This window comes from Archocentrus centrarchus, chromosome 8 (genome assembly GCF_007364275.1).
Source record: "Archocentrus centrarchus isolate MPI-CPG fArcCen1 chromosome 8, fArcCen1, whole genome shotgun sequence".
NCBI lineage: Eukaryota > Metazoa > Chordata > Actinopteri > Cichliformes > Cichlidae > Archocentrus > Archocentrus centrarchus.
Genome location: NC_044353.1, coordinates 21223136 through 21233935, shown reverse-complemented (window position 1 = coordinate 21233935; position 10800 = coordinate 21223136). Strand labels below are relative to the sequence as shown.

Below are 10800 nucleotides of genomic sequence, written 5' to 3'. Positions count from 1 at the left end.
CTGAGGGACTGCCATCAGAACAGCTGGGTCATTTTCAAATGGCCTAATTCTAGGATTAATCCATTCAGACTTGCATGACTACATTTGTGTCTATCCTACACAAAGAGGATGGGAGGCAAAGAAAAAGGGCGAGAGAGAGAGAATTACTAGTGAAAGCCAAAAAGGCTTAATACTCAGAGTTCATACAAGGTGCTCAGCAGAGAACGAGCCACCGTGCACCAACAGTAGCAGGGTTACCGGGTGTTTCAAAGTTTGCCTGCCGCCTCAAGTTGTTGTGTTCAAATTAAAACAGAGTCCTTTACGTTCCTCTTTGAATCTACAGATTTATACCCTCAGAGCGAGAGCATCTGCAGCTCTCACTACTTCAGTCGGAGGATGTTTCACCGCCAGGGCATCTCCTCACATTAGTGAGTGTGTCAGGGGCCAGCATCCATCTGCGAGTGATTTAAGGGTTACATTTTTGAGAATGACGTGTGATAAAACAGGGCGGTATGGGTCAAAGTGACTAGGCTCAGTCTGTGACAGAGCCTCTTCTCCTGGGCCCTACCACATGTTTTAATCTATACAAGCCTCTGTTTGAAGTTCCCAATTAATACCATCCGTCCTGATGGTGACTTCATATCCATCTTACCTGGCTCAAAACAGTTTGACATACTTTAGGCACGCTGATTAACCGTGGGGCTACAGTTAGTGGGAGGCTCCCTCTGAAAGGATGTCAAGTTGTTTTAGACTGATGGTATTCTGTGTTTTGTGTCTACCTGATCCATCCGGCCTGCCCAAGTCAAACTAGTCTAACTGTATTTCAACATCTTAAAAAATTTTACTGTTCAAAGAGTAAGATACTTTCTTACAGCTTACAAAAATGAAGCTAACTACTGCAAAGTATATATTGTGAAAAAAAGAACACAACATGGAGTGTTCCAGGGTGGCCACAATTTGACCAGCCAGTTTCCAAACAGTTACAGCCCTCTCACAGCAATGCTGGAGTTGTCTTTTCTATTTCAGAGCACTTGCCTTCATTGATAACAGTTGTGATGAGTTGATACGAGGAGACTGGGCTTAGATAAATGTCATGACATCAGATCTCTGCAGTTCTCTTTCTAATCACTGCCGCAAGCTGATACAGCATTAATCAATAAGCTAGAGTTCACATCAGAACTCTTGTAAGCATGACAAAAAAAGTGGTGTAATATCCTTCTAAATTGGTGCAGCCTCATACAAATACTAACCAATGAATATAAATATATGTGTGCATAAGTAGTATTGAAATTGCACTTGACTTTAGAAATCCCTGCAATGTCCAGTCCTGTAAAACTAAACTGAATTTCCCACGAGCTCGAGTCAAAAAAGACAAACGTCACCAAAACACCATCATGAAGTCTCACTTTGATGAATGATCCCTTTTGCCCTGTGGGCTACACTTTAACTTAAATGTGTCCTTAAAATGAAAGGTTGTTCAAGGGAAGCCTACCTCAACTGTAACGAGGCATTCCTGTGTTAAAAAGCTGGCTTCCCATCAGGATGCTCTGCTTGACTTAAAATATACAGTAGAGCAGGAAAGTTTGGAAGAGACTGAAGTGGGAGGGAGGAGGTGAAAAGAGGGGGGAGAAAGAGTGATGGTTGCTTTGATCTTTGGAGGCCCCATCTGGATAAAGAAAAAAAAAAAGTGTCTAAGTCCCCTTTTCTAAATCTAAAGAAAACGTGAACAACTCAAATAGTCAGAGCTGGAATTGATTTTTAAAAAAGAGGTCTGCAGCTTTGTTTCCTGGGGTGGGTGGGGAGCATTGATAACAGAAAAATGCTCAACTTTTAATTTACACTTAAGAGAACACAAGTGCTAAAAATAACTAAAAAAAAATAATACAAATAAAAATAAACTCTAAAAAATAACTGTCTAAATATTGATGGGACCCTGACAGTTTTTTTTTTCCAAGCAAGTGTGTAACAAGATGCATATTCTCACTTCATAAATTTGTGGTGGAATGGGAAATGTGCATTTCAAGGCCAATAAAAGCCACCACATCAAATAAAACATTGCGGATCAAAAGAACCAACGCATGGACATTTTTTCCCTCTGTAAATTAAAAGGGGGGCAGTCTGCCAGGCTCGATCATGCCCTGAGTCCTGCCCCACTCCTGCGATTGGCTGGATGGTCACACAAGGGGGGAAAGTTTGAATAAAAAACAAGAGCATGGCACCAGTGTTGTCGTTCAAGCTCGTGTGCTTGGTCCAGAAGGGCTTGCGTTGAACCAGATAACTGACGGAGAAGTTGTAGGCGCACTCTAAAAATCAGAAAGTATTTCCAGAAATTTCAGCGAGTGACTACAATTGGTCTCAGAGGACTTTTGATTGTAACTGACATTTTTGGAAGCAGACAGCAAGTGTTCTTTAAAGGAGAATTCAGAAGAAGGACGTCAAAAAGATGACACCAATCAGAGTGGTTTTATCAGTGCTGCTGCTGGTACTGATGCAGTCCGGAGCTCTTTGCGCACGGAGGTTTCGGGGTGGCCGCAACCCACAACCGCGACGCTCACCGCCTCCTCCCACATACCGGGCGGACCGGGGTGACACCACGGAGAGCTTCCCTCTGGATTTCACCGCGGTGGAGGACAACATGGATAACTTCATGACACAAGTGAAGAACCTTGCGCAGTCCCTCTACCCGTGTTCGGCGCAAAAGCTTGACTACGACATGAAGCTGAACTTTTTGGAGAATACATCAGTCACCTGCAACGACGGCAGTCCTGCGGGGTACGTACCAACTCACCATAAACATGTATGACATTACTGTCAGGTCAAAGACAGGCCAGCTGAGCTAGTAGGAATTGCTATTTTGCTTAAAGGGCATTTCAAGCAGGAATCACCCGTCATGCCCACATGGATCTGACCTGAGAAAGTGCATCTCCACTGATTTTTCTCAGTATTTGGGTTGCTAAATTGCATGTTTCCCTTTCGATCAAGAAGTATATAAATGTCAAAAACAGGATTAATGAATAAATACAAATAAAAAAGAATGAATGGTAACAAAAATATCCTGATGCCGCGATCAAAGTAAAAGATAAGACAGCTGCTTTGTGTCAGCGAAGCGTGAAATTTGCGGAGAGCCACATGGCCTATGCTTCATTTCCTTTGCTTCGAATTAGAATGCAGGATTTGCGCTGCAGAGAGTTTCGATTTAAGTTTTCAGACCCCCGCCCATCTCTCTGTCCGTCTCTCTCTCTCTGAGTACTCAGACGGTTGAGCTGTGCAGTTTACAGCAATATAACGGTGTGCTTTATTTTACTTGTAAAAATGTAAAACAGGCTATTCATAAAAAATTATAGTAAATTGTTTTGATCCATTTTAATGGATGATTTTAGTCTGTCGCGGATAAGGTACCATAATCATCGAGCCTATATTCATTTTTCAGAGATCTCTATTGCTAATTTGTTGTGAAGTAATAAAAAAAAATAATTTGGAGAGTAAGAGGAATAAATCGTGCCTCTACAACAATAAACGAGGAATGTAGCCTCTCCTACTGTGAAATACAAAAGTCGTACAGACTGTTTTTAATTTGGTTGCAAAATAAAGACAAATTGTGTGTTAAAGTACAGCGGACGGGTCGGTGCATAGTTCTAGAAGGTGTAATGTCTCAATTGTAACACGCGAACATGTCGAAATATTATACATAACTAGATGCACAGTGCTGAAAGCATGTCTTGTAGTCATAATACTGCGCTTCTCTTTCTGACTTGTTTGTTATTGTGCATGTGCACTTATCTGAGAGCAGTTTGTTGACCGATCGACTGACTGATTCACGTTAAAAAAAACAAAAACAAATGTCGGTTACACCGTGGCTCTAGGCTCTGCAAACACGCAGCGTGGGGACGAGCGCATGCAAAGGAGCAATTACTGGCAGATGGCCCTTCATTCACTGTTATCAGCTGGGATGCTCATCCGTATTGTCACCCTTAACACGGGAATACATAAGGATGTAAAGGAAAAAAAAGGTCACTGAGCAGAAAGCCTGAAGTGTGTTTTTCATCTCCTTGAAACTTGTTTAGATGGGTTGGGTTGACACATCTTTGTTTGTCAAGCTTGTCAATTCTGGCTTTAGCGTGTTGGTTGGAAACAGAGTAAACTGCCCTCAGCCTACATTACTGAATGTGGTTCCCAATAATAGTATAAAACATGAACTGCAGCCAAAGTGTGATTCAGTGTCTGAGTAAGCAGCTCAGAGCTTCAGCCAAGTCTGTTTGCCTTAAAGTCACCGAAATGTGTTTGGCAATCTTTAGTGTTGAGTCATTGGTAAAATAAAGCAGATATTCACTGAAATAAGAAGAAAAAAAAATGGCAGAGACATCACAGAAGCACATTCAGAAGCCTCGTGTTTCTGCAGCTAAAGCTACGTTACACACCAAAAAAAATTTAATTTTCCTCATGTCTGTGTGTTTTATTTTTGTTGAATAAAAGATGATGCTGCTTTGGTCAGGAGTGCATTAAAGCATGGGTGCATTGCCCTCTTCTGGCCTGACAACACACAGCACATCTGATATTCTAATATACATTGACTGCCTACAATCGTAGCCTGAAGCAACACTAGCTCAGAGTCACTTTGTTTCAGCCAGGGTGCATTTTAAGGGCATTAAATTGGGCGTATGCGGGTTTGCTGGCATCTACACAAGCAAAAGAGGTTTTATTTCTTATCATATCAGTACTTTGGAAGGGATTTGTTTCATCCATGTTTTGTGTAAGGACTAAAGAATGATGTGCTCAGAGTGAAGAGATGATGGTACATTTATGGAAAAATACCAGCTCCTGGGATCTACAGTGCTATCAGGATATGAGAGAGGATGATGTTTATCTTCTGTCTGATCACTGTATCAGTGTTTGAAGTGCAGCGCGTATACACAGCATCGTTGCTGTCATCCGTGGCACCTTTCTGAGATAAGGATGACGTTCAGGACATCTTTGTTTCTATCACCGATGGTGTCATGTGTTTATATTTTACGCTTGAATGCAATCATCCGTGTAAAAACAATGACCACATTATCTTTCACTGTTTATTTCTTTCTAAATAAAAGTCATAGTCTCAAACCTGTGGGCCGATACGTTCATGCAGGCAGTGTGAAATAGAACTTGAGGAATTTAGAATCATATTCATACATTGTTTAAACTCAACTGTACCTATTATCGTGTGCTCACTTTGGGGGTTTTTCTGCTCCATTCTTTGGCTCTTGTAGGTACTACCTGAAAGAATCTCGAGGCAGCAGACGGTGGTTGATATTCTTAGAAGGTTGGTAGTTTGGACTAAATTGATTCATCTCAATGCATTTCTCATTTTTGTCCAAATTATGAAACCTATATAAAATGATCCACCATTTGTTTTTGTATGTCTGTGTCCAGGAGGCTGGTACTGCTTCAATAAGGAGAATTGCGATAGCCGATATGAGACCATGAGAAGGTTAATGAGCTCCTCCAAGTGGCCCCAAACTAAAACAGGTGAGCCTCGGCTTGAGTTCAGTGCACTTCCGACAGCCCCACCGTTACTCCACCTGTGGCTCCTGAATACAAGTCGAAATACATACCTGCTTTAGTGCCTCAGCAGTTAAAAGGATCGGATGTATCTGTGTTCATTTACAGTGTTATTGAGACTGACACCCATTCATATTGTTGCTGTGGTGTAGGGCTACCTGGCGCCCACCACTATAGGAAGAGAGACGCCTCTCTCTCTTGTTGCACTGTAATAACTGTAATCCATGAGGTAATGATGATGAGTAAGAAGAGGATGTGTCTCAGGGAGCCAGGATGGCTAATGATACATGTCGGTCTGTCTCTGCAGGCACAGGGATCCTGTCTCCACTCCCTGAGGAAAACCCTCACTGGTGGAATGCCAACATGGTGTAAGTTGACTTGTGCTCTTATTGATGCTCACTTTTCAATTGCAAGTGGCATCTGAAATGTTATGTTTGTTGTGCAGGTTTGTCCCATATTGCTCCAGTGATGTTTGGAGCGGCGCCACAGCCAAAACAGAGCAAAGTAAGAGACCTCGCTAAAGTGTCACAATCAAGACTGTATTTGCCCTTAAAGAAGAGCTGTACACTTCCTCTCTCTCTGTTGCACGCAGGTGGTTATGCCTTCATGGGCTCACTCATTATTCAGGAGGTTGTGAAGGACCTGCTGAAAAAAGGTCTGGACAATGCCAAGGTCCTCCTGTTAGCAGGAAGCAGGTGTGTTCATGTGTAAAGCTTTTGCCTGGGCTTTTTAATTGAAAAGCTCCTTCACCTCATACCTTCATAGTATTGTATGTGCATGAAAATGTGTAATGTTTTTGTGTGTAGTGCGGGCGGCACTGGTGTTCTTCTGAATGTGGACCATGTAGCAGAGCTCTTGGAGGGACTGGGCCACACTGGGATACAAGTACGAGGCCTCTCTGATTCTGGATGGTTCCTGGACAACAAGCAGTACCACTGCACTGACTGTGTGGACACTGCCAGCTGTGCCCCCACTGAGACCATCAAGAGAGGCATCAAGTATGGGGTTTAATTAAATTCAGTGTTATTTATATATTAGCTCCAAGTACAAATAAGAAATGGGACAAATCACAAACTCCACAAGAGTGAACATGACATTCATTGCATATAAATAGGCACCGGGAGTGAAAAAGAGGGAAGTGCCTCTCACATCATGTGAGGTCCCTGACAGTCTGAGCCTCAAGCAGCCTAACTAAGGAATATTTCAGGGTCACTTGATACATTTGACCATGAGCTTTATCAAAAAGAAAAGCATTAAGCCTAGTCATTAAACTTAGATCATCAGGTTGCTAATATACTCATCATGTCCTATTTGTATCTGTTTCTGTTAGGTACTGGGGAGGGGTGGTACCAGAGCGGTGCAAACAAGCCCATGAAGGAGAGGAGTGGAACTGCTTTTTTGGATATAGAGTCTTCCCATCTATAAAAAGTGGGTTTATGATCTACTTTGATACATGTAAATGTGCACATTGATATGATCTGCACAGGCTCAAATTGTTTGGCTGATTTTCTCGTTTTCCCTGCGCAGGCCCTGTCTTTGTGGTCCAGTGGCTGTTTGATGAGGCTCAGTTGACAGTGGACAACATTCAGCTGACAGGTCAGCCTGTGCAGGAGGGCCAGTGGCGCTACATCCAAAACCTGGGCATTGAGCTGAGAAACACACTCAAAGATGTCCCGTAAGGCCACGTCTTTCTGCATTTTAAGTGGAAAATTTAAGAATTATTGCATGGACTCACGCTGATTTTTGTTTTTCCTTCAGGGCTATGTTTGCTCCAGCATGCTTATCACATGAAGTTATCACCAGAAAGTGAGTATGGTTCATTTTCAAAGGCCTCTTTCTCCCTATGAGACTTTCTACTTGTGTACTGACAGCGCCCTCTTGTGTTGTGTTGTGTTCTAGCTATTGGATTGATGTGCAGGTTAAAGGCACCTCCTTGCCCAGAGCACTGCACTGCTGGGACCGCAGCCTACATGACAACAGGAACAACAAGGCTCCACCTAAAGCCTGCCCTGTGCATCTGATTGACAGCTGCCCGTGGCCACACTGCAACCCCACCTGCCCCACCATCCGAGATCAGTTCACAGGGCAGGAGATGAATGTCATTCAGTTCCTCATGCACATGGGCTTTGATGTGCAGAAAATGGCCCAGCAGCAGGGCATGGACCCCAGCAAGCTACTGGGCATGCTCAGTAGCGGCAGCTAAAGGGACACAAATGTACACACATTATCTCAAAGGTAAACTAAGCAGAGCTGGCTGGCTGGTCTCTTTGGCCAGTCTCTCATGCCTGATACCTCCAACTACCCATCCAGCTTCACAACCCATTCTACCTATAATGAATTTCCTCTGACCTCCTGTTTACTTTACTCCAAACCTCAGTCAGTGCAGGGACTCAGACTTTGTCCCACAATCCCTTTCCTCACATCTGGTGACAAGTACTAAGGCAATATGCCACAATAACAAGGCACAACTCTTTGCTACTCTCCATTTAATTATATTTTACTTCGTAAAAGAAAATATCATGAATGTAATCCAGTTTTAAGGATGCTCACTGATGTTTTGTTACTAAGTTTATCCTTCCATATAGATTAAATTTAGTCATTGTCTCTATGACATAGGGATGCTGTCTTTGTTAAGTAGCCATTATAAGATCTTTATCAATGCAGTTGTGTCCAAGCATTTTTTTTTTCTTTTGTAATTGGAAATCTCATAACAAAATAACTGACATAAGGCAGAAACAAGAAAATATGATAAATGCTGATCAGGAAGGAAACATTTTAATTTACCTCTTTAAAAAAAAGAGCACTAGAAAGAGACATCTGACACTGAACCTCATAGCATAAGACTGTCAATTAGATTGCCCTGTTTAAGCTAAACAGACACATACCAGTTTTTTTTTTTTTAATTGCTAATGAAAGTAATAAGACAAAATGTCCATATAGAGGTAACTCTTATTCCTGACAGTGTCTAAACTGAACTGGAATATTTTTACTCTCAAAATGTGCAAAGTCCTTTAACGATGCTAACTGTGGTGCTAAAGTAGCCCTGGAATCACTTTACTGTCTATACATAGCTATACATACACCACAGTGCCATTACATCTAAGCTATACCTCTTCCACACAGGCCGCATCAGCATGACAGGACTGTTCAAACACACTCATGTTAGCTCGCCTCAGTAGCTCAGCAATCCTCAAATCAATGCAATGAACATTTAAAGGGAGACAAATATTGTGTATTATATTTTTTTTGAGTATATGTATAGGCTCTTTCAAGTGTTCACCATTGTAACTCCCTTCTTATATTTTCTCATAGAGATCACTTTTTAATATAATGTCAATGTTGTATGTAATGATGTCTTTATAAATGATGCTTTTAAAGGGCCTCTATTTCGCATCACACCAGAAAAGGAAAAGTATTACTAATTGTAATTTTATTCTGTAACATATTTTTTAACAGAAAAAAAAAAAACTCAAGCTACATTGGTAATTTACATATTTATTTTGTTATGTAAATCATATTTATAAGTGCTATTTTCACAGAGAAGTGATTCTTTGTAAATTGTAAATACATTGCTGTTTTTCTCTTTGTGTTGACTGCATGTCTTTGTATCAGACCAGAAGAAAAGACACATAACATAATATACTACAAGGTAAATGTTTTTGTGCAGTCTTGTTATTACCTTTATAAGGTGTATTAATAATACTAGCTGTTGTACTGTAATACTCTTAGCTTTTAGTACCAAAAGTCCTACAGACTAAGAGAATCTCTTTTGGGATATCTGAACAAAAGCTGTGCAAGTGATGCAAAACTAAGCTGCCTTGCATCATAAAGTCTGCACCATTTATGGCTCTTATCCTGCTGTGTCTTTGAACCAGTGCAGCATGTTTATTGTTACCTGGACTGCACGCATCACAATTTAGCTTTCATTCACACATACACTCACAGAGTGATGGTATCTACCAAGCAAGGGCCTGACCTAAACATCAGGAGTAATTTGGCACCTTACTTAAAGTTCAGCAGTTCTTTGGGCAGGATAAACTGGGCATCAAACCACTAATTCACTTTAGCTCCTGAGCCACGGCTATCTTTACACATGCTTATCAACATCTAAATGTTCTTTCCAAATTATTTTAAGTATACAAACTTTCCTCAGAATAACACCACTTTGTCTTCCCATGGTAAGTCCATCACAGACCAAAAAACTTTTTTTTTCTTTTTTTGAGAATAAACAAACACCCTACTGGGTGTAATTTAAGCCAGCAATCTCAGAAAGGAGTACCACTGACTTCACACTGATCTCCAACAAAAGAAACCTTGCTAACCTCACATTCTTAGGCAATAAAAACTGGCTTGAAATTTGTGTTAATGAACCAGAGACAGAGTTTACTGTTAAAGGATAAGCAGAAGAGAATGAATGGATGGATATCACTGTTCTTAGCTCTGCTATAGATCGGCAGCCCGTCCAGAGTGTACCCTGTTTCTTACTCTGTGACAACCCCACCCTCACCCTCACCCACACCCACGTGACCCTGAATTGGATAAGCGGAAGAAGACAGACAGATGGATAATACTGTTCTTCACATTATGCCTACATTACCCATAGTTCCTGTGTTTTGGCTATTACACTGGAACAGCTAATGCAAGCTGCTAGCATCAAACAGAGATGATAACAACTTGTTCAAGTACCACGCCCAATTATATATTTATTTTTAAATTGCAGACTTCAGCAACAACCATTGTTACCTCAAGTGGCATCACTTAAGGCAATTTTGAGCAACTTCCTCCAGAGCTAAAAAAAACAAAGTTACATTTAACTTTTCAAATTTGCAGTAAAACTGAACATTAGTGACTGTAACCCAATTTATAAGACTGGTTCCAGAGTGCTCAAAAATGTACAGTCTATCATTGGACACAATTTCTAAAATTGTTTTAGTAGTGATTTTATGTAAGAATTTTCTTGTAGTGTGTAAATTAAAAAAAATAAAAAATTAAAAAAAATCAGAGCATACTAATATAAAAGGTTAAAGTAGTTTAAGTAATTGCTACTTCATTTCTACCTCCCTCTCATATGCACAGGTCAAATCTGCCATCTCTTGTGTATAATCATCCCTCTCAACCTGTGTGTAATTTATGCCTCTAATGGGTGTCTTAGACCTCCTCCCTGTCATTACACTGTGTGTAAATGCCAGTTTCTTACTGTGGGAGCTCTGACTCAGCCACTCTGGGTGCTCCCTGGAAATAAGACTCCCAAACTGCCCTGCCACATGCAGCCTCCCACCCCTCTGT

The 10800-nt window shown here is 41.1% G+C and overlaps 1 protein-coding gene across 1 annotated transcript; it reads left to right on the top strand.

Annotated features, from left to right (window-relative positions):
- The first annotated feature begins 2219 nt into the window (after positions 1–2219).
- Positions 2220–9037, top strand: notum1a (notum, palmitoleoyl-protein carboxylesterase a). The gene is made up of 11 exons (XM_030736099.1): positions 2220–2751; positions 5223–5275; positions 5386–5481; positions 5822–5882; positions 5960–6018; positions 6107–6209; positions 6321–6512; positions 6845–6942; positions 7042–7189; positions 7273–7320; positions 7414–9037. Exons 1-11 carry the CDS (start codon positions 2423–2425, stop codon positions 7715–7717), a joined length of 1491 nt encoding a protein of 496 aa, XP_030591959.1. The 5' UTR covers positions 2220–2422; the 3' UTR covers positions 7718–9037.
- The last annotated feature ends 1763 nt before the right edge of the window (positions 9038–10800 follow it).

What these genes read in the sequence shown, in the direction of transcription:
- notum1a (XM_030736099.1), top strand. Translation starts at nt 2,423, where the DNA reads ATGACACCAATCAGAGTGGTTTTATCAGTGCTGCTGCTGGTACTGATG. An exon ending in GTGGTTGATATTCTTAGAAG is followed by an intron (nt 5,276 to 5,385) that starts GTTGGTAGTTTG and finishes GTCTGTGTCCAG; the next exon opens with GAGGCTGGTACTGCTTCAAT. An exon ending in AGTCTTCCCATCTATAAAAA is followed by an intron (nt 6,943 to 7,041) that starts GTGGGTTTATGA and finishes TTCCCTGCGCAG; the next exon opens with GCCCTGTCTTTGTGGTCCAG.